This window comes from Phyllostomus hastatus, unplaced genomic scaffold, assembly GCF_019186645.2.
Source record: "Phyllostomus hastatus isolate PE091 unplaced genomic scaffold, TTU_PhHast_1.1 phas_scaffold_755, whole genome shotgun sequence".
NCBI lineage: Eukaryota > Metazoa > Chordata > Mammalia > Chiroptera > Phyllostomidae > Phyllostomus > Phyllostomus hastatus.
This window is the reverse complement of record NW_025334039.1, coordinates 12142715-12166473: the sequence shown is the minus strand read 5'-3', so window position 1 is coordinate 12166473 and position 23759 is coordinate 12142715. Positions and strand designations below refer to the sequence as shown.

At 46.5% G+C, this 23759-nt stretch overlaps 1 protein-coding gene across 5 annotated transcripts in view; it reads left to right on the top strand.

The window, feature by feature from the left end:
* Positions 1-23759, top strand: part of ANO2 (anoctamin 2) — a 311269-nt gene that overhangs the window by 239016 nt on the left and 48494 nt on the right. For all 5 annotated transcript variants that reach the window (XM_045826458.1, XM_045826456.1, XM_045826457.1 and 2 more), the window contains 4 exons: positions 2532-2727; positions 20376-20487; positions 22722-22779; positions 22955-23055. In XM_045826458.1, coding sequence (XP_045682414.1) covers positions 2532-2727; positions 20376-20487; positions 22722-22779; positions 22955-23055 — 467 coding nt within the window. The remainder of the gene's footprint in view (positions 1-2531; positions 2728-20375; positions 20488-22721; positions 22780-22954; positions 23056-23759) is intronic.

The window sequence follows — 23759 nt, the reverse complement described above, 5'->3', positions numbered from 1 at the left end:
GTGAGATCAAAGGCTAAACATGGATAGATGATCCCTAAATGCTAAAGTTCTTGTAATTCCTACCATGATCCAGAAGACTAGGGTGGTTGTCCATGCCTTGTGACCTTGAACAAATCTGTTTTCACACCTCTTTCTTCATCTGTGAAATGGTCTGGTCTGGGCTTGTATTCTCCAAGTTCTTCCAGTTTGAAAACTGATTCTTGAGGTGCTTGTGGGAAACATAGAAGGGAAGGTTCAAAACCTGATTTCTGCAAATGGGATGGAAAATCAAGACCAAAGAAGTTAAGACTGCAAAGAACAGCAACAGAGGGCTGGGAAGGGACACGGAGGTGGGGCTGGGGAGGTAGAGAGGGTGGGAAGAAGGGATTTCCCACAGGAGGAGGGCAGTGCCTCTAGAATTTGCAAAGGAATCTCATTAAAGTGCAGATTCTGCATCAGTAGGATCAACAACTGCATCTGGAGTTGTGCTTGAGATCCTGCATCAGGCTCCCAGCTGATGGAGCAGGTCCTGGGGTTCACACTTTGTGTAACCAGGAAGAGCCTTCTTCCTCCCCCAGTTTAGCAGCTGGGCCTCTTAGAGAAGGAAGATAGAAGCTGATCTCCTGCCCACTCCTTTCTCCATGCACCACCCCCAGACTCCAAAGCAAAGGATGTTTTTGCCATTGTTGTTTTTCTCCCAGTCATTCCTCCAACTCCAACCCCAAATACACACGCTCACACAGACACACTCACACACTCTTCGATGCCCTGGCCGCCCCCGCCTCATCATTACTTCCATCACTGGCCTTCACTGCAAAAGTGATTTTGGGGAAAAAGAATCTCACACCACGTTTTCCAGGCCCTTACTGTCTGGCAGTGACAATCCCAGAGGAACGGGAAGTGAAAATGTCGACATTGTTGGAGAGCAGCGATGTCTCGTCCTGGTTTTCCCACTTGCATGGTAGTCATTCCTCCCTAGTCCTGGAGCCTGGGGTTTCTGCTGCTCCCGCCCTGTACCCTACATGAGAAGAGGGGCCTCCCACAGTGATTTTCCCATCCAACCTCTCCTACACCCTGACTTACATGTATGTGGATGCACTCACATGTACACATACACATCCTCCCTCTTCCCAGGGAACACGGCCATCTTCTCTTCCTTCTTTTTTACACCACGGCCCGCAGGGTAAACACTAATATTTGTAAAGCACAAAGGGATAAACCACTGAGGCTGTCACCAGCACAGCTCAGGCCTCAGCACCTCCAGGTATCCCACCCCCAGAGGTTTGAAGACATCCGTCCCTCAGACACATCTGCAACCCATTCCCCATCCACAGCCCACCAGAGTGTCAACTGCACAGCTTGCAAAGCCCAAGCCTGAGCAGCCCCCTCCCTAACCCTCCTTTTTATGGAGAGAATGGACAGCCCAGGAAAGCTTGTTTCTTCAGAAGGCACCTTTATACCTGCTCCTTTCTCTCCCCATGTTTTCTATTTAGCCCTCCACCCCCTGCCCCTAGAGGAAATATGACCTGTACAGCCTCCTTTGCAAAAAGAACTCTAAGAAAAAAGACTTCACTTGATTAGAACAAATTAGAATTTTTCTCTGAGCAGGTTAAACACCTGACTGCTCTCTTTCTTCCTTCTGCCCTGTCTAGGAGGCTCTTTCAGGGCCCTTTCTTCTCCTGACATTTGTGCTTCAGGGAAATGGCCAGCCCTGGGCTATGATGTGAGAGAAGAGGGAGCTGGTCTGGGAGAATGCCTTATTATTCTTAGGTTCTAGAAAGAGGTATGGGGGGGTGCCCTTCGAAGGCAAGTGGCTGCTAGACTTCCCTTTTAAACATAGCAGCGAGAGATTTCAACACCAAGTGATAAATCTGAGTTCTCCATTTCAGATTGCCTGGTAGAGAAATTAGGGTGACCTTTTTTTTTCACCCTGGGGACTGACAGTGTGAAAAATCTCACTCTCTTTCTTTCTTCTTTGGTCAACCTTCTTGCACCCACCCCATCAAGCTCTCACTCACCCCTTCTCAGCTCAATCACCTTCAATGGCTCACTATTTCTTTTCATTGAGTCCCAGTTTAAATCCCATTGTTCCACAAACTATTCCCTGAGCACTCAGATCTACTTGCTCCTCTGTATTCTCGGTCCCTTTAATAGCTATAGTCTTCATTTAGCACTTAATACATTCTCAGGTATTATTGACTGTGGTTTAACAGGAATTCATCTTTTCTCCATAGTAAATTGAAAGCTCTCTCATGAAGCAATCACATGATGTGTATCGTACACACTGTAGTATCCAGCATTTCTATTCCTAGTTCTTTGTGTGTATTACAGGCCATTAGGAATCTGATAAAAATGGGAGACATTCTCTCCTGAAAAATGCATCAATTCTCATAATTTCCATGAGTTTAGAGTGCTGGCAGTTCCCTTGTTGTCCACCAATGGACTCCAGGTTAAGAATACCTGACATAGCACATAGTACTGTTGGCTGAACAAATGATAGGTGCTCAATAATTGTCTACAGATGTGTGACTCTCACTGTTTTTCCTCTACAGATTGCCCTGACCTTCTCAATTGTCTTTGCGGTCATTGTGTATCGCATCACAGTTGCAGCTGCTCTGTCTCTCAACAAGGACACACGCTCCAATGTCCGAGTGACAGTGACAGCGACGGCAGTCATCATCAACCTTGTGGTCATCCTCATCCTGGATGAGATCTACGGTGCCGTGGCCAAGTGGCTCACCAAAATCGGTACTGTGCCACCACATCACCTGTTTGCCCTGGGCTCCCTGAATGGGGTCAGTTCAATGTGGATAACACTTCTGGTGGTAATGGCCCAACGTGAGAAAAGGAACAGGAACAAGATGCTTTGTGCAGTGCCTTTAAATTGGAGAAATGAGAGATTACAGTGGTTATGTGCTGGTAGGGCCTACCAAAGGCTCTCCCAGGCAAAAATTGTTCCAGCCCAGGTCGATTGCCTCACTCTTCTCTAAGAATAATCCATGGGTCTATTCTTTTTAGCCTAATTTAGAAGCAAGCTGGGTTCAATGCTTCCTGTTAAAAATCTCTGAGTTTTAGCTCTCCTCATTTTCCCAGCAGCGTTTATAAAGTTGAGAAAGCCTCTTGATACTTGAGCCCGAGAGGGTCTTATCTATTCCCACATTGTCAGAGGCCTCAGAAAATCCACACATTCCCTGTGCACCAAGCAGACTTCAAAGAGGCATATCAGACTTCCCAAGCTTCAAGCCAGTGAGAAAAATGCAGTGGCCTCAATATTCAGACATGTCATTTGAGCTGCAACCTGCTGTTGCCTGAACACCACTTTTTGGCATTTGTGCTTATTAGGTGGGGGAGGGCTGAGAGCCGAGACCCTTTCCTCATTGGATTTATTCTGGGTGGCCTGGATGTACCCCCTTTCCCCCGCTGAATCCCGGGAGTAGGAGTCTTGGCCTCCTATTCACCTCTGGGAAGTTGAATTAATGATATGATGTCTTTAATTCACTGACCAGTTAGAAGCTAGACACTAAATAGGATAACCCCCTCTTTGAGAGAGCCTTCCCTGGAGGACCAGAGAATTCCGGAAAGGCTTCACTAATTCCAGTTACTCGTTCAGTGCCTTTCCCCGGCTGGGACTCTGTTCACAGTGAGCATTTACCTTTGGTTTCTATGTGGATGTAGGCAATTTACCATCCGGAGTGGCACTTCTGCTCTCTTTAGCTTGCACATAATCGTAAGTGTTATCTATATGCCTTCATAAACTTCTTGAGACAAGTAGGCAGAGCATTTCACTTCCGCATATTTAGTGGTATACAGGGTTCTATGGAAGCACTTAGGAGGACCAGCCAACACTCCTCAGGACTCAAGGGAGGCTCGGAGGTATAGGCCTCCAGTCAGAGAGCTCAGAGATAAGTGGTGGTCCGATAGGCACGTGCAGGGGGAGGAGGGAGGGGGTAGGAGGAGAAGGTTCCTGGCAGAGGAGACAGAACGAGAAATCCGGCACTGCAGAGGGAGATCAGATCCCTCAGGGTCAAGAACGGCACACAGAGAAGGGGCATGTGCCTCAGCTTCTATGATGGGTAGGTGGGTAGAATTTTGGTGGGCCTTGTACTGGGGAGCCGAAAGAGCAGAGCTTAGCATCGGAAGAGAGAACACACGAAGCATTCCCAGGATGCCACTGGAGGCATCCAGAGGGTGGTTGCTCTAGCATCTGTGGCATGTCCCGGGCATAGCATAGTGGGGGACTAGGCCCAGAAAGTTGATGATACCTTTTTGGTGGGAGACCTGAAATGCCAAGCTGAGGACTCTGCTTATTTTTATAGACAATGGAAAAGTATTTCCAGGAGTTCAAAGGAACATCTCATGAAAACTGTCCATTATCCTGGCCTGAGTCCTGAACTAGCTGAGAAATAAAGCAAAGGCAGATGAAGACAAAAGCCAGGGTACCACCTTTAAAGCTGGAGGAAGCATCTTAGAAGAGCCCAATAGGCTTCCTAGTACTGGATTGCAGACTGATATACCCTCCTGGTGGTGGACAACAGTGAGCAGGGCAGCCCTGAAAGTCTTAGGGACAGAGGTGGAAGGGGGCGCAGAGAACACCTGCTTCCTGCAGGCCCTTTGCTCCCCAAAGGAGGAGCAGAGGAGTGGGCAGGCAAGGAGTGCCACTGTCATCTTCCAGACAGACTACTGAGGTAAGCTACTTCCCCTTCTGTCACCCAAGAGAAGAAATGAGTGAGATGGCAGAGATGAGGCAGGACGTCACAACTGATCACAGTCGCTCCATGTGGAAGAAACACCAGCAGCGGAAAGAAATGTCACCTCGGCAGCTCCTGACTCAATAGCTCCCAACATCCCTGAGGATCTCTCAAAGGGTGTGATGTGATGGGAGCTGTGTGTTTGCAGAATTACTTGGCCAGGATATAGGATGCCAGCGGGGAGAGAGGCTGGAAGGTCTGACATAAAGGAGATTGCTAAACACGTAGACAGGAAGCAGGGAAGAGAGGAGCAGGGAATGAGGGATGTAGAAATGTCTTCCTGCTGTCCATGGGCATTACTTTATTTCACTTTTCCTATACGGCTCCAGAGAGTAGTAAAGGCGGAACAGGAATGGAGTGGTTGACTGTCAAAAACTCATTAGCAAGTATTTAGTGTACGAGGTTGGGCAAATTCTGTTTGCGTTGGACCACAGAGCAGTTTCCATACTGTGAAGCTGCATCCACTGCTTCTGATGGTCCTCCCTCACCCCAGAAGTTCCAGCGCCTTCAGGCTGCTAAACCAATGCCCAGTTCTTCCTAAGAAAGTCTGTGCACTGGGAAAGAGATGAAATTCTAGCAAGTATATGTTGTTCTTTGTGATAACAATGCCCATAAATTGTTTTTAAACTAAAAAAAGTTCTGTATCCTATTTCATTTTCACAAAAACTATGTGTGGTCAGCAGAGGAAGTGTTATATCCTCATTATAGGAGGGTTCAAACTCAGATTCTACTTCTAAAATACAAGTGTCTTTTGTGCTATTTTTATGTAAGTTTCTTACTGTCTGGACTGAAGTGGTGTGTTGCATCTTTACTCAGTGACCCATGCAGGCATTATCCTGGATTGTTGCTCTTGTCTGTCTTAGACTGAACATCCCCAGGGTCTCAGATAGGTGCTGCTGTGCAGTGGAAGGACCACTGAATTAGAGAGTCCACTGGGAAGAACCTGGTAGTTCCAGACCAGGCTCCTTGTCCCTCCCACCCCCAGCTTTGTGGCATTGGGCAGAGAGGAGACTTTTCCAGATCAAGTTTAGTCAGTCCCTCCTTTACCATTTTCCTCTGTCCTGTCCAGACTATCACCCCTATCTGGACTATTGTCACAGCCTAATGACTGTGCCCTTGTATTCAGCTTTTCTATGGACCTCTACCTCAAAAATCCCCACCCAGTTCAGCCTTTCTTAGACAGTGAATTGGGGGGTATCAATACCATTCAGCCCCCACAGAGAGCTTCCTTTTGCCCTTAGTTCAGATATAAACTAACATTTGAAGCTCTAAACCACCTTCTTCCCACTGTCCTTTCCACCCCAGTGAGCTCACTCAACTCACAGTCACCCCAGACCACCTGCCCATGTGTTGTCCCCCGTGCTTGCTCAGGCTGCTGTAACCACTGTAACAACCCCGGTGACCCTCTCTAAAGGGCCTCTCAAGGCCTGCCTCCTGATGAATTCTTTTCTGGACACTCAGCCCTCAGTGAATTTCTCCCCACCCACTTCTGAACTCCTGGGCCACAGATCATTCATCTGTTCATTCATCCCTGATGTTGATCGAGTGCCTACTTCATGCCAGGCCCAATTCTGGAGCATGGCTGTAAACAAGAAAGACATGATCCCTGCTCTTCTTGGACAACACTGGTGAGGGAAAGAGGGACAGTAGACAAGAACATCTCATGGAGGGCGAGCAAGCAAAACAGGGAGATGTGATCACTATTGGGGTTGTGCACTTTGGATCAGGGGGTCGGGAAAGGCCTGTTGAAATGGGAGCATTACAGGTGAGACCTGAACAACAGGAGGGCACCGACCACACAGAGACCTGAGACAGCAAATGCAAGAGCAGAGGGGACACAATCCCCCAGACTTGGTGGCTTATAAACCAGCAAGGCAGAAGTCAGCTTGGAGTGTTATCTACTCTGCTCACTGGAAGTGACAGTGTACTGCCCAGTATCATTCCTGTATTTGTGTGTGTTTCCCAGATTAGAATAGATGAGGCTGTGCTAGCATAATGAATGCATCTGAAGATCTCAGTTGCATAATGTGAAGTTGTTTATTTGTTCTTGCTTGCACTACGTGTCTAGTGTGACAAGCCAGGGTCTCTGTTTCACACAGTCACTCAAGGACCCAGACTGATGGAGTCCACATGGACACAATGTTAGGGAGAGAGAGAGCAGGGGTGGTGGTGGGGAGTCATACAGAGGCTGTGAAACACTTCAGTCTGAAAGTGTCATCCATTACTTCCATCATCACTTCCATCCATCACGGCACACTGGCGAGGACTAGCCTAATTATGAAGACACTAGAATATATGTAGATGTGAGTGGATGCTCTGTGAACTGGAAAGGTCTCTGCTACTTGCTGCAACCAGACTACAAAGTCCTGGAGAACAGCTACTCTGTCTTACTGTTCAGTTCCCACATAGTGCCTACCTCATGGCAGATCTTAGCATAAGTTTCATTGGTGAAATCATCTCTTCTTCTATCCATGCACTCAAAACATTCTTTTCAAGAAATGTCCATAGGCCAGGCATCCTGTAAGTCTCAGTAGAGTCCACAATGAGTATTTATGTATTCATTATTTCAATTCTGCCTGCTTACAAAAGGATTTGAGGAAATATTGAGATGAACAGGCAAATGGAAAGTTGTCACAATGGAACAGTGACCAAAAGGTGCAACAGAGCTCTCAGAAGACTTGAATTCTCCTTTATGGTAAACTGTATACACACTACTGGAGATGGTTGTGCAGAGCAGGGGATGATTAGCATACCTGTAGGCAAAGGGGTGGTTTCCGAGTCCCTCAGGCCTTCACGGGGACATAGAGCTGTGGATAATGCCACCCAATTTAATGAAGATTCTGCCAGGCCGAGGGGCTTCATTGCCATTCTCACGGTAGGTTTAATACCCGTCTGGCTCTCTGCCCCAGATCTCCTGATTGATGAGGAGGCTGTGAATACATGCTTTGCTCACCAGGTGCAAACAGCTGGTGTAAACAACCCCAACATGTTCCCAAGTGTTTCCTGCAAGGCTGGGTGATGGACAAGGGCTTTCCTAGGAGCATCCCTTAATGCACCGAGGTGTCAGGCCTATCTGAGGTTCATTCTTGCCACAAACAGTTATGACAAAAGACAGAATTTGTTAAATGCCTTGCAAGTGATTGACTCAGAGGTGGTGGATAAAGACAGTAACTGTCTTCCTGGTGGCCATAATAACAATACTCATAGGCTTGGGTACGAGACCTGCTGTAACCTAGGACAACACAGCACTGGTGGCACAGGGACCAAGCTGAAGCCTGTGGGTTACTAAGGACATGAACAAAGTTTTGGGGCCTAGGCGGCCAAGGCTTACTGCACAGTGTACTGCCCAGTTCAGCAAGCACCAGGAATTAAAGTTTATGCAGATTCCAATGAATGGGTAGGACAAGGACTGTCTTCATTCCCAGTGATCTGTTCACTCCTGAAGGGGTCAAGGTGAGAGTCATAGGGAAAGTATCTTGTTCCCAGGGTCAGGCACAAGCAACAGCATGGGCACCCAGGCCAACAGGACAGGGTATCTCGGGAAGCCAGGCAGCAAGAGTCAGCAAGCAGAAGAGCTCAAGGTGTGCTCCTGTCCTGTCTATTTGGGCTGCTACAACAAAATACCACAGGGTGGTATTATAAGCAACAGAAATTCATTTCTCACGGCTCTGGAGACTGGTAGTTTGAGAGCAGGGTGCCAGCAGAGTTGGGTGAAGGCCCTCCTCTGGGTTGCAGACTTCTCATTGTGTTCTCACAGGGAGGAACGGGCTAGGATTCTTCCTGGAGCCTCTTTTACAAGGGCACTAATCTCCTTCATGAGGGCTCCACCCTCATGGGTAAGCTCCTACCAGAGGCTCCACCTCCTGATACCATCACATTAGGCCACATGACTTTTGGAGGGATAAAACATTCAGACCATAGCAGCTGCCTCCTTGAGTCAGGACACAGGGATATGCTGTGCCTTTGAAAGAGTGAGTTTCTGAGCCCACACATTGGTGAGCAGGATGTCTAGTGCTCCTGAAAACCATAGGGTCTTTTCATGACTGACACAGGCCCGGGTCAGGTTTGGCTTGGGAAGGGGCCTTATTGGTATTCTGGCTGTGGGAAATTGTTCTAGCTAGGGGCAAAGTGGAGGAAGCAGGACTGACACCAGGCTTCTAGGCTGAATAATCAAGATACCATCAGGTTGTTTTTTAGCACCATCCTCTAACTCCATCTCCCCCACCACAGCCTCCTCTTCCCCACCCTTTCAAAACTATGTGCAAAGTGCTGAGTTGTGTGTGGAGCTGTGCAACTCATCATACACTCTCTGTTGAACCTCTTCTAGTTATAGGGTTGGGCTTATTGTAGGTACTTAACCAGTGGTAATTGTGTTAAATCAAAGTCTTCTGTTCTTACGGAATGTCTGTGTTTGTGAGTCCTTTAAATATTGCTGATATCCTACTACCCTGTGTTGCTGCCCCAGATGCTACTGAAGTGGGGACAGGGAAGTGAACAAAAGGAGGGGGTGGGGAGACACAGTGGGTTTTTACTGAGTACCTGCCATATTCCTTCCAGTGGTGGGCATCGTACATTCATTGTCCCACGTAATTTTCACCGTAGTGCTGGAGATCAGTCATCTTGCTTTCTACTCTTGGGAAGCCTGAAGAGGTTTAGAAACTTGCCCAAGGCCCATGGTTAGTGGTGGTGTACATGTGTGCATGTGTGTGTACATCACATACGCACACACACACACACCCTGTGCCAAGCACTGTTCTAAGCACTTTATGTGTGTCATCATTTTTAATATTCAAAACAGCCTCAATAATGTAGGCAGTTGTAACACCCCCGTTTTAAAGATGAGAAGACTGAAGCACAGAGAGGTAAATAACAGGCCCGAGATCATGTGGTGAGTCTGACCTTGGTGTCCTTGCTCAGACCATGACCCACTACGCCTTTAGAGTGTCCTTGTTCCTCAGGAAATTCTAAATGGGTTGGGAATGCAAAGGAAAACACACCAGAGGCTCTAGAAAATTTAAAGTGCAATAAATCCACCCATGTGAGTGTCAGGTAGTGGGGGTCTCTGCGGATAAGCAGGGAGACTCAGTCAGAGCCAGCTCTGAGTTCAGTCACTTGTTTCCCAGGCCTCCATGCACGAGGAGTGCTCTGTAGATTCACAGGGTCCCATATGCTTTATTAAAGTAAAAAACTATAGAAATGCCACCAGGGAGTTCTGAGTCAAAAGTTTGCACCCAGTTCTAAGTTAGCCTCAGCATAAGGCAATGTATTACTACTAAGGAGGAAAAAGAGGAAAGAAAGGATAAAGGAGGGGAAAACTTGGTATCAAAGGCTGCTGGGACATTAAAAATTCTTTAAAGAAGAAAATTTGGGGTATGTATGGATGGATGTAATTGCCACCACATGTGGACAACATGTGTTTTTCCAGTGCAGGGTAAAATGGTGGCTTTGGGAGCTCAGAGCACTGGGACCAAGGGAGTCAGCTTCACGGAGCCTGCACGGGAATGTACTTCCAGAGCAAGGATACGTTTCCCCAAACATACATGTGGATATGTGTGCTTGCCTGTGGGCCAGCCTGGGACCTATGGCTTCATGGGGGTGTGGGGGAGACCAGAGTGCTGGTAATTTGAAATCTGGCTTGAGAGTCAGGTCCGCTGGCTTGGATTCCTGCTCTGCCACCGGCTCCTGACTCCCTGTGTGGCTTCTGGGCAACTGGGGAGAAGGAGCGTCCTGCCTGCCCCTCTGTGAGGCCAGGGAAGGATGTAGTGAGAGTGGATTCTGCTCAGTGATGTTGACTTAGAGCATTGTAAATGTTGTCTGGGAAGGAGCGGGGATGGTGGGAGGCTGCTGCTGCTACTAATAAAAATGACTGGGATCATGGTTTTAGCCCACGTTTGTGGAACAATTTATTCCAGTTATGTGAAACTATTATTAGTAACACTGCTACTTTTGTATAACTGGTAACCCTGCTACTTAATATAACTTGCAAGAATTCTTTCCCAAACTAGAGCTATAACTATGAACGAATCTCTTTCATTTTTCTAGTTAATCACTGACACACCCATCTTTCTTTTGAGCAGGAAGTCCAATATATTCCTCTCCTTTTCTTTGAGTTTTTTAAGAACTCAGAGACTTAAATCATGAGAAGGTAGAGCAGGGGTCATTCTCTGTTTGCTATGTTTCCTCTCCAGACCCCTTATCCACCTTCTCTACCGTGTTCTGAGCCCCATGAGGTCCAGCTGATTACGTCATCTGGCTCCTGCACTCTGACTTGGGGCGGGGTGGGGCATTCAGCCAGTAGAAAGCAGTGGAGTTAGAGGGCCAAAGGAGAGTGAATTGGGGTTATTCCTTCCCTACTTCTTCCTCATCTCTGGCAAAACTGCATTCTTTTATAACAGCTTCTGCAGGATGGGTCCTCTGTCATGGTCCATCTTGGGCTCCACTAACACCATTTCTTCTTGTCCCTTCATTACTTATAAGTAGTGTCTTCATTAGAATCACATTCTTAGAACCATCTGAGGTGAATCCTGTTTCCTGTTGGGATCTGGACAAACAGAGGGGGTCAGCCCAACACCCATGCTTAGACAGGGACATGCCTGGAGTATGACCAGCCCTTCACTCTTTTGGGTCTTGTTGCTGTGCAGCATTGCTCTTGGATGCTGCCTCTGTCCCATCTGACTGAAGAGGCTGGACCACTGCTGAGTTGGTTCCTCCATATGGCAGTTCCTGCCTGGGCTCTTCAAGAAGGGATGATCCTCTCCTTCAGAGTAAGCTCAGTTGAGGGTCCCTACTCTCAAGGCACATCAATACCTCTTCCCCCATCTCCAGGTGTCACCCATCACATAGACTTAGAACCAAGAACTCCCTTCTGTCCCTGGAAACTCACCCTAGGAGCATAGAGCTTATCTTCTTAAACTTTCAAAACACAGATTTCATGATACCCCATTTCGCTTCTCTCTGAGGGAAGTGACCCTCACCACCCCAGCTGATGCCAGAGTGCTCAGCCCTGACCTTCTAGAAGGGCTCTGTCAGGAATTTTTAGGAAACTTACCAGCACCTCTCTCACTAAAGACAGGAAATGGTGTACGAATGAATGTCTAATAGCGTGCCTTGCCACACTCTAATGATAAAAGCAAATCTTTGAGACCTTACACTGTGCGTGGTGCTCCCCATACTTCCTTTCACTCCGTCTTCACTGCAGATGTTTAATGAAGATGCCATTTTAGGAATTAGGATGGGGAGGCTCAGCAAAGGAAGTCACTTACCTTGGGACACAGGGACAGAAAGGTTTTCTGGCTTCCATCCCAGGGTCTTCCTCTACTCTGTCCTAGCCTCATTGACCAGAAGCAGGAAGGACTTAGGAAATCACTAGTCCAACCTCTACACTGGGGCTGTGGCTTGCTCGAGGTTCTGATTCCTCAGAACTGGCCAGGTACTTTGAGGAATGATTCCCAGTCATACAATGCTCTACCCACGGGGCATGACTCAGGAAAGGACAGAAGCACAGAAGTCCAAGGACTCAATGTGTCCAATGCTGAGCTCTTAATTTTTCCTTCAAACCTGTTACTTTTCATCATTCTTCCCATCTCAGAAAATGGCACCACCAACCACTCAAAAATTCCTATGAAAACCCAAGCATCATCCTGGATCTGTGTCTCTCTGTCATTGTCTGTCTGTCTGTCTCTCTCTCTTCACCCCTAGAATCCATTCTGTTAAATATTGACTACTCCACCTTCAAACATATCCCAGATCTGACCACTTTGCACAAGTTCATTCTGATATTGGTCATTTCCTACCCAGACAACTATACCCTCTAGTTGTTTCTCTGCTTGCCTTTCTGTCCCCTCCCCCCTCATCTACCATACATATGAAGTTCATTTTTTGTGTGTGATCCTTTTAAAATTTAATATCAAAGACAATACTTTCAGGGATCATTTCTATAGTTTGTTAAAATTTAATATCACTATACCTCTCCCCCGCAGAAAACCCTGAGGTGACTTCCCATTGTGCTTTGAATGTATCTGAAGTCCTTCCTGTGGCTGGCAGAGCCCCATTAACCAGGCCCTGCCTTCCTCCCAGTTCTACTGCCTGATACTGTCTCCTTGCTTAGAACGCTCCATGCACTTAGACCTATCTAGTCCTTGCATATCCTTAGGTGTCTCCTGACCCCAGGCCTTTGCCCTTGCTGCTGCCATCTTCTGAGACCTCCCCAGCTCCTCCATGCTGAGAGGTCACCTCCTCAGAGGCCTCACCTGATCACTCTGACTAAAGCAGTCTTCCTGTCCTCTTTTTCCTCTCCTTCTCATCTCCCTGCATGCTCCCTTTAGGCTCACCGCCCTCTGAAATGGTCTTATTTGTCTTCCTCCCTCTTCTAGACTCTAAGCTCCTCATGGCAGGAGCTTATTGGTTTGGCTCACCACTGTATCTCCAGTGCTCAATGCTCGGCATTTAATAGTCACTTGATAAATATTTGTTGAATAAAAAAAAGATAATGATGGAAAAGGTGGAAACATTTCCTCTCGGTTGCCTTTCCCTGGGAAGACATGAGGGATGGACTGAAGATGGACTTACTTAGTCCCAACTCACCGGGGGCTTGGTTTCTAGACCAGCGAATGTGTTCATGAGGTGACCAGCTAGTGTCCTGCAAGTGTCTGGGGTCATGAACTAGGCACCTTCCTCTCTCTGCTCCTGTAATTGCCATGGGGAGGAAATCCTCACAGGGCACTTGTGACAATCAAATGGGGAATCTGTGTAAAGTGCCTGTACAGTGCCTGGCACGCAGTGGGCACTGGATATGGGGTTTTCATGACAGGTCCATAACAGAACTTTCTCTCTCTCTCTGCCCCGCCCCCCCCACTGCTCCCTCCCTTCCTTTCTCCTCCCTCCCTCTCCCTGTCTCCCCCTTTCTCCCTATCCCTTACCCTCTTCCTATCCCAGTGCTTTCTTTCTATTTAGTATCCTTTTTCCTTAAAATGAGATGCCATCCTTAAAATGGGGTACCATTACCTTGGGCTAGGCTGCTAGACAGCACAGTAGGTCTCATATCCCTTTATCTGAGAGCAAGAGCCATCTTCCTGACTCTAAGGGAGGGATCCCTTGTGCTAAAAACAACTCCCTTGGGCTACAGGAGGATTTTAGGAACACCCATCCTTAATCTCCAGTTCTGGGGCTTTCAGCTCCCTTAGGCAATGCATTGACTGCCTAATTACCCAGTTGGCTGGCTTCTCCCAGGGTGATTCCCTCCCCATGGCACAAACAAGGCAACAACATCACACAGGAGGCTGAGACACACACCCCTCCCCCCTCACACACCCACAAATGGAGAGAAGGCCAGATGGTTGGGCTGTCTGAAAAAACGTTGCTGTGTGCAAAAGTTTGATCTGCCCTGGGGGAGAGGCAGGGTAAGGAGCTGACGCCTCTGTTTTCTGACTCAGTTGCACAGGTTCAGGCCCTCCTTCTGCCTAGAGTAGCGCCAGGGCTTGAACTACTTAAAATATACACTTGGACATCTTCTCATTTTGTCTTGTTGCCATCATTACAGATGCACTGGCTGGGTTGTTGGGGACATCAGTTAGGAGGACCTGCTTTCCAAAACTCAGATTCTGCAGCCAGCAGCCCCTTGCTGGCCATTCTGCTTCCATGGGATTAGAATGGCGCTCTTGAGACTTTCAGTTTGTAGTTGGCCTCTGCGACTAACTTAGGCTTTCATACTAATTATTTTCCAAGGCAGTTTAAAGCTGGGTCACTTGTAGTCATATTTTTTCATGACACAGAGCCCCAGAGGTTTCACGCTTAAAAGAAAGGGGGGTAGGTAGTGGCTCTGCACAGGAATTCTATCTGATTGTCTTTTCTGGCCCTAGACAGAGTCTGCGCTCTGACAGAAATCTGTCTCTACGGAGCAGAAGCTACAGAAGCCCTCAGATGGCCTGTCATCAACCTGGGGTGGCTTTCTGGGGGCCGCGGGATATCAGGAGCCTGTGAAGGATGGAGAAGGGCTGCCCTCTGCCCAGTCACACTCTCTGCATGCTGACTGTCTTTACAACCCTGTAGCCGTTGCAATCTAAACCCACTGTATTTAGAGTCTCGTGAAGCACAAGTCTCAGCCACTTTCTAGGGGGATCAGATTCAGACCACTTTTGAGGTTTGGGTCTTGTGAGGGAATTCTGCTCAGTAGCCTGCATGCAGATCACCCTCCCCACCCTGAAGACATCATCCTACCCCAAGTGGACTCTGCGAAACCTGTTCCATTCCTTTAGTCATGTAATCTCTGTCATGGACAGGCGAGGTTCCTTACATTGGCTACTGAAAGATCCCCAAATCCAACTGGAGCTCCAGGGCTTAGACTCTCCCCACAACCCACCAATTCTCTCCCTCCCTTGTGGTGTTCCCCGAGGGCCTCCTTTCCCAGAAAAGCATATGACATGGCTACAGAGTTTCTCTGAGGTGGGAGCACCCAGCTGATTTAGTGGCCTATCAAGTGGACTTGGATTGTTTATTGGAAATGCCCATTATTTATGGTGGCTCATGGCCCTAAAAGCAGAGGCAAAGGCTGTTTTAAAAATAAAACTAATAAATAATAACTTGGCCCATGATTTATCAGTTTGGAGGAAGGGAGTCATTCATTTCCAGTTAGAGCAAAGAGCTTTGAAAGAACCAGATTCTCTTTCCAGAGACCTTGGAGGAAATTCTTGTAGGATTGGGAGATTGGAGTGCAAAGATTTCAAAGGAGATTAGAAAAGAAAATCAAAGCCATGTGTCTCTCCAGACCCTTCCTTAATCCCCCTATAGCTACATTTATAAGTTTTCCAAGTTTTGAGCTCCTCAGACATGATTCCTTATTTGGGGGTGACATTGGTTTTAATTTTCTTATCCACAAAATACTTAAAAGTGCGGAACAAGATTGGAGAGGAGATGCAGTTAAGTTACTATTAAATTTGCTGCCACAGGCACACTGGGCAGAGACTCAAATTTCAATTGAAAAGTTCCTTCCTTCCCCTCCTTCCTTCCTTCCTTCCTTCCTTCCTTCCTTCCTTCCTTCCTTCCTTCCTTCCTTCCTTCCTTCCTTCCTTCCTTCCTTCCTTCTTTCCCCTTCTCCCCTACTCCTTATTTTCCTCCTTTACCTTCTATCTCTGTCTCTATCCTCCATCTGTATCTCTTTTCTCTCTCTTCCCAAATTCTCCTTTTTTAACTGAGCTACAACAGGGCAGGATGGGCCATATCTGTTTATGCCTTGGTGGGTGCCAATCTTGAAGCAGGACTCAGTGCATGGGCACATCACTCCCCCCAAAACAAATCCAGAATTCTTCAAGTACTGGTAAGGAAAGCAGGTTTTAATGAATCTTTACTGAAGATTCTATAAAGAGGCAAATGAAGGGATTATACTACAAATCACACAGTAGAAGTTAATGAAAATTTCCACTGGGCATCTCCAAAACCCCCATCCCCAAGCCTGTCACTTACATTTCTTCTTTGGTGGCAGTCCCCTCATCTTCTTCTCTATCCTTCCTGCTCCCATTGCACTGGCTCTAGGCTTTTCTGGGTCCTACATCTAACTCCAACACCCCCACCTGGTATCTCACATAGGGAAAGGTAACTTTCTTTGACTGCCCCTCTTTTGTGTCTTCCTATGCATTGCCCTACTCACCAGACAAAGGTCCCTCCCTAGGATTTGCCCTCTTTAGAATGTGACTGGGAATTTTTAGTAAATGACAAAAATTTTACACTGTTCCAAATGTTTTTTCCCTGTCATTCATTCATTCACTCATTCATTCAGCAAGTATGCACAATAGAGTACATCTGGCAACTGCTGTGACTGTGCTCATTGTAAAAAAGCCATCCAAACTGTCCATAGTGGGGGTGGGGTGGGACAGGGTGGGGAAAGTGATAGGGTTCACAGACACATGAAGGTTCGGAGTTACAAGATCTTAAAACTAACAGTGACCTTAGAAATTGATGGCAGGCATTTCCTCCTGGGCCTGAGCCTTTAGTCAGGGAGAATAAGAATCAGGATGAAGATGTGGACATGAGTCTTAAGCCCAAGGAAGACCTGATGATTGATGAGCATCCATCAACAGGGCGGTGCTGACCTCTTTGTTGAGCAGGATTTGTAGCAGGGGGTTCAAAGGCCTGAGAGGTTAAAGATCAGAGGGGCTTTGCTAATGTACATAAACTAAAGAACTAACAGAAGTGTCAGTGTTAACTGTCAACAGATCTTCATCCAAATGCTTATTGGGTGAGTCAGTGCAGGGTTGGCTGGGACTTTTATCTCATGAAGCTATGCTTGTGTCCATCCAGGCGTGGCAGAAAGGAGAGAACCACAGGGCTGTCTATCAGCTGAGGGCTATCAAGGTAGACTTGTCCAACTTCCTCTCCTGTAGAATTATGACAGTGTCTCCAGATCCCCTGGCAGGCCATGCAATTTTCAAACCTGCCTGGAGGACCTTAGGAGGCTTGGGCTGTGGTTGTTCAGCAGTGGTGGGAACAGGGGCCATGTTGATTCAACTTTTCAAGCTGTGTGTTTACCATTTCCATGCTCAATCAACATTGATTGGTAGGAGGTGATTAGAAGTCAACATGGAAATGATGTCCAGATTCTCGAGGGGCTGGACATATGGATTAACCCCTGGCCACAGATGGCCCAACTGTGCTGTTGAAAGCAAGGCTGTTGGACCTAGATGATGATGATGATGAGGAGGAGGATGACGACGACGACAATGATTTGTCATTTAGTGTGGTCTACCCTGTGCCAAGCATTCCCATTGTATCTTCAGGGCAACCTTCTGAGACAGGATTTCCTTTTGACATAACTTCACTCCTCTAATTACACTCTGCATTTAAACTCAAATATGTCTGATGCTAACATCTGTACCTATAGCCATCTCCGTAGCCATACAAAACAAGCAAATAATCTCTCCCCTTACCACACAGCTGAGCCAGAGATAGAGTGACGGGGTGCTCTGTAGGCTCAGCATGGCCTGCCAGGGCCTCCAGGACTGTTCTCCCACATAAATGAACTGAAATGGGCATCAGGATGAAGGCAAATTTGGAGAGTACACTGGTTTTCAGTGTTGCTGGGTTTACAGGAGTGACACCATGTTTCTCAGGGCTCAGGGGGACAAAGACAGGTGAGAACTCTCATTTCCCTAGGCCCTCTCAGCCTTAGGGAGAAATTGACTCATGGTAGCACTATGGGATCTCTAAAATTTCTTATTCTTGAGTCCCTTCCTGGGCCATGGGTCTTCAGGGGCTTATGTCTGCCTGTGACAGTCTCCTTAGCAGAGGCTCATACTTGCACCACTGCTGTTGGGTATCACCTTCTAATATGCAAGATGGTGTTTTAGGATTGCAAAATGAGTAAGGGGCTCACTGTGCTGTGTGGAAAAGCAGATGTGGAAATGCAGCATTCTTTTCCCAAGGATCCCCTGCTATGATGAGTGGGGAGATGATACCTTGTCGCTCACAGAGTAAATATGGAAGGGAAATGGCAGTTTGCAAAAGGCTTTCAACAGAGACCTTGCTAAATGCAACTCTTTGAAGGAAGTGATAAAGTTTTCATCCCTCCTGGCATGGTGCCTGGCACACAGCTGGTGTTCAATGAATGTAAACTGAACAGTGATAAATATTTTTTAGGTGCATCATGCCAGGCTGTGGGTGAAGGGTAGGAAGGTGGAAGAGGATCTGTGATGTAAACATCAATCAATCAAAGATCCTGATTTCTAAGTGTAAGGTAGTAAAAACTGTCTTTGGGGACAGGCAGATCTGGGTTCAAATCTCAACTCTGTCACCAGCTGTGTGATCTTGAGCAAGGCTTTAACCTCTCTTGGCCTCAGTTCCCTTCGTCCAAGAAAGTAAGACATAATACCTCCCTCACATAGGAGGGGGGATGAACTGAGGTAGCAAATGCATGCACCCATGTACAATGCATGCTGTAGTGCAGCTTATAGCAGAGCCCCTGGTGGTGCAGCATGCACATCCCCTTGGCCCCCTGGAGGTCACTACAGCTCTCTGTCTCTGGGGGTTCTCTGGTTGTGGGGCTAAGCTCAGTATACACACAGGACAAGCTGGAAGTGCCAGGGAGTCAAGTCCAGCAGTAACCTTCAACCAGTGAAGGACTCACTCCTGCCTGCTCACCCCTCGGTATAATGATTCTTAATTGGTGCTTCACACAGTCTCCTAGAAGGTCCCTAGTGGAACTGAGTCCCAGTTGTCTGTGGCATTAACCTGCTCATGGACATGTCCATATTGTCTTTCTTCCCTTTACTTTCTCAACACTCTACACCCTCACCAACCTTCCTGGGGCATCTCCCAAATAAACTATTTACTCTCAAATCCTTGACTTAGAGGCTAATCCAAACTAAGACACAGACAATCAAGAAAGCTACTATTACTGTGATGTTTCATAGGGCATAGATGTAGGTAATTAATACAGAGAAATTTAAAATACTATAGAAGAAAAGGAAGGATGATTGCTGCCAGCTGAAGGCATCTGGAGGGCTTTGGGAAGGGGATTATGTGTAACATTTGATCTGGATGTTAAAATGGGAAGGATTTATACATGAGGAGATGGGTCAGAGAAGGGCACTTCAGTGCAGAACAGGGCCTTGTGTCCACTTTTATCATTTTTTTGTATGATTCCTATAAAAGCCATGCGTGAGTCAGGTGGGCTGATAAGTCAGACGGATCCATACTCTGGTCTCATATGGACACAGAACTCCCTTGGCCACATGGTCCTGGCACTTGGGTCCTGTGCTCAGCACACTTTCAGGCTAAACTCATCAGTGCACATTACACAGGGTTAACGCTTTCCTGTTGCCCATGAAGTGTGGCTCTGTAATCTCTTTTCTTTGCCAAGCTGTATGTCATGGTCTGTGGAGACTCCACTAAGCACCCTGCACAGCTGCCCACTGGAGCTTCCCATGGGTCTCGAGTCTTCAGAAGGCACTGAGGAGGTTTCTGCTCAGTGTGCCTCAGGTCCTCCAGGAGCATCAGCTGTCTTCTCTGCTCGGCTCTGATAGGACACACTGGCACTATGACCCCTGAGTTTGAGACATTAGCCTTATGCTGTTTGTTTCACGTATTTTATCTGAGTATCCTTCATCATTTGAGTGAGTGAACTCAAGATGTCTCAGCCTATCCAGAGGACATACAGCTGAAGGCTTTCTTGCTAAAAATGAAAGTGGAGGAAAAGAGAAACAATTCTATTTGCTCAAAATAAATCTTTGCTACCTGTTTACTCTAGTTCAGTGTTTAATAAGCCTTTTTTTTAAAAAATCAGGGGCTTTTGTTTAAGTAAAATTTTAATTATACAGGTAAAAGCTGAATTCCCTTGGTGAGTCAAGGTGGTAGGAGGAAGTTCTGCTTGCACAGACCCCTCTTCGAGGAGCACAGTATGAACCCATTGCTTGACTGGATAAAAAGAGGGAAGTGGAATGAGAAAGGTGATAATCTTATGTACCCTGGGCCTTTTTTAATCCTTATATTGCATACTGGCATACCACTTGGGACCTCCTAGATGAACTCAATTCTAACATGCCAGAGAGCTGAATCTCTTGGTTTCTACTCTGTAGGAGAGACAATGGCTCATGTCACAGGGTCAGTACTCAGAGAGGTGAAAAATCTCTCAGTCTCATCAGCTTTACTCTTCTCTTTCAGAGGTTCCCAAAACAGAACAGACTTTTGAAGAACGCCTGATACTGAAAGCTTTCTTGCTAAAGTTTGTCAATGCCTTCTCGCCCATCTTCTATGTGGCCTTTTTCAAGGGGAGGTGAGTGTATTGGTGTCATACATGGAAGAGAAGTTGGTCATTAAGTCTGGGTCCTCCAATGGGGTCACCCAGTCCCCATTGTCAGTTCACATCCTCAGCCCCATTCCCCATTCCCACCCTCACCTGGCTGTTCAGGAGGCAGTGGTATTAACACTAAACCAGTTTGTATTAACATCTGCAGATTCTGATAAACAGGAAACTCTACAGGGATTTGGCTCTGGGCCTTGAAGAGTGAGTCTTAGAAGAATTTGTGTCTCCCAGCTTTGAGGATATGGCAGAAGAGGATTTCATGTCTAGCCAGTGGCTCTTAGGTTTTGCAATGCAATTCTGATGCTAACTACCCAGAGTTAATGTAAACTTCACAGATTAAGGGCACAGTCATCCACAATGCTATCTTCACTTCAGACACTAAGCCCCAAGCTATGGGGTTTCCAGGCCACTCATGATTTGGTCAGCTGACCCCCACAACCACTAACCCTTCAGGTTCAATAATTCACTAAAACAAATTGCATAACTCAGAAATGTGCTATACTTAAAATTACAGTTTTATCGGAGCAAAGGGATACAAATCCAAATTGGCAAATGGGAGAGCCACATAGGGTGAGGTCTGGGTGGGTCCTAAACAAAACTTTGATGTTCTCAGGACATGTCATCTTCCTGGCACATTGATGTGCACTCCAATCGGAAAGCTCATCCAAGCTTCAGAGTCTAGAGTTTTTATTGAGGTTTCAGTATGTAGGTGTGATTGATTGAGTCATTGGCCATGTGATTGAACTCAATCTCCAGTCCCTTTGTCCTTCCCTGAGGTCAAGCTGCTATTCCCTGGCTCAAAAGCCTCAACCTTTGAATCCCATGGTTGGCCTTTCTGGCATGGTCTTCTTCATCCTGAGTGATCTCATTAGTATAAACTGAGGTATAGTCCCAAGGGCCCACCAAGAATAATAAAGACACTCCTATCAGGAAATTCCAATGATTTAGAGGCTCCTTCCAGGAACTGGCAACAAAGGCCAGTCAAATTCTTCATTATATAATAGGTCTGGGTGTAAAATCACTTTTGATGAATATTTCTGTGGTCAGATCAATTGGCTACCTACAAGGAGATTTCCCAGTAAGCATCAGCTGTATCAGGAAAGCCTCCCTAGAGCTAACTGCTCATCAAACAGACATTGGTAGCAAGAACTGTCATCATCCACATTTGATAATTTTTTATAAATGTGTTTATAGCCCAAACCACAACCCCTTCCCAGGACCTCTGTCCGTGACTATTTCTCTGTTATAGTAGCAGAGAAACTGTTCATATTAATCAGCATATTTTCTATCTAGATTTACTATGAATAACAAATGGCATACATATGATCTTCTAGGTGAAAATATATAGACTTCTGACTTGAGATAAACTTGTGGTATATTGGAACAGTAGTTTTGGCAACAGTACAGCATAATCTGCAAAAAATGCTGTAATAAGAGGTATAAAATGAACCAAAACAAGGGAACCAAAACAGAGAAGCAAAGATTTAAGCCAAGTCTTAAATAGCTGAGTAGGATTTTAACAGGTGAGCCCAGGAATGGCTTTTCAAATAAGTAGGATTCTTCTGATCACCTGTCTAGATCCATGATTGGCTTTTACTTCTGTGTGTCCCCCACCTGTCCAGTCCTGTTATTCCCCAATAAAAATGATGTTACTTTGAAGAGGAATGAGGCAGGCTTCTTCCATTCCTTTAAATGCTTTCAGTCAGAAGTCTCAATTTTCCTTTTCTGTTCCCAGGAATCTCCACTTACAACTTTAGTCTGTTTCACCCTTCATTTCCTGGGAAATCAGAAACGTTCATTGAGGAGTTGCATTTGGAACTCAGTTCTTGAAACTAGTTGAGAGAAGAAGATGCACACACAATACACTTACAGATAATCCAAACTTTGTTGTGATTAAGCTCAGAAGTCACCACACACACACACACACACACACACACACACACACGCACACGTATACTCCCTCCATGGGACCTTCCCAGCCCTACACTAGCCTTAACCCCCACCCCCTGGAGGTGAACCCTAGGTGTTATAGATCATTGTTAGCTGATAAAAGGGTATAAACTGTCCCTGGGTGATTTACCACCTGCCTTGGCCAGCACTTGCAAGAAGGACTTCAGCAGTGGCTATTCTTCTGAAGGCATGCCCTCAAGCAGCCCCGCCTTTCTCTCTCTTCCCCTAATTCTTCCCACACTTCTCAATTTCAGGTTTGTGGGCAGACCTGGAAGCTATGTTTATGTGTTCAACAATTACCGCATGGAAGAGGTAAGTGTAGTTAACCACTGACTGGTGTTTCCTGCCTGGCTAGTGGTTTGTAGGGGCACCCACCTCACCCCCAGCACCATCCTTATGCCCCTTGCACCATGGCTCTGAATCCCTGCCTTTGCTTCTCTGGGCTCACTTGGTCTAACCTCTCCTTCCTTTGTCTTTTCCTCTGCAGTGTGCTCCCGGGGGCTGCCTCATGGAGCTCTGCATTCAGCTCAGCATCATCATGTTGGGGAAGCAGTTGATTCAGAACAACATCTTTGAGATTGGAGTCCCGTATGTAATGAATGCATCTCATCTTTCTCCTTGCTGCCAGGGCCTAGCTCAGCAGGATTTCCATGGCCTCTCCTCTTCTCAGATAGCTTGGCAATTTAGTCCTTTGTCCATTTGCCAATAAGGCAGGGCTCCTCCCATAAGCCTGGTTTGCCAATCTGATTTGGGATGTTTGAGGCTCACAAAGATTAAGTACTTCATTAAGTACACGTAACCAGTAAGTGGCAGAGCTAGGAATCAGGTATCTCTGACCTCAATGTGTCTAATATTTTTTATGCTATCTGTTCTCTCAGTGAACAAGTGAAAGAGACTTCCAGTGGGGTGGATAGGGGAATATGAAAGTTTGAAATGCAATGTAACTGTTTAGGAAAATCTCTCAGGGAGTGTGGAATATATGACTTTAGGAGAAGAAGGATGCATACTCACAGCTGGTGAAATAGAATAGATTTCTACACAGAGCTCTCTCCCATCCAGGGTGGGTTCATACAAATTTTATAGAATTAGGTTTACATTGAAATAGTGATGAAAATAAACACTGACTCGCAGACACAAGACCTAAAGAAAAGAGTATGCAGCAAATGAAAACCTACCTTCAGGTCAAAGAAGATGTAACCTGCTCTGCCTTTCAGTCCTATTGCTTTATGGTGTTAAAGAACCTGTTTCAGGGGGTATTTTCAGGAAACCCAGCATCAGAGAGCCAGAGATGA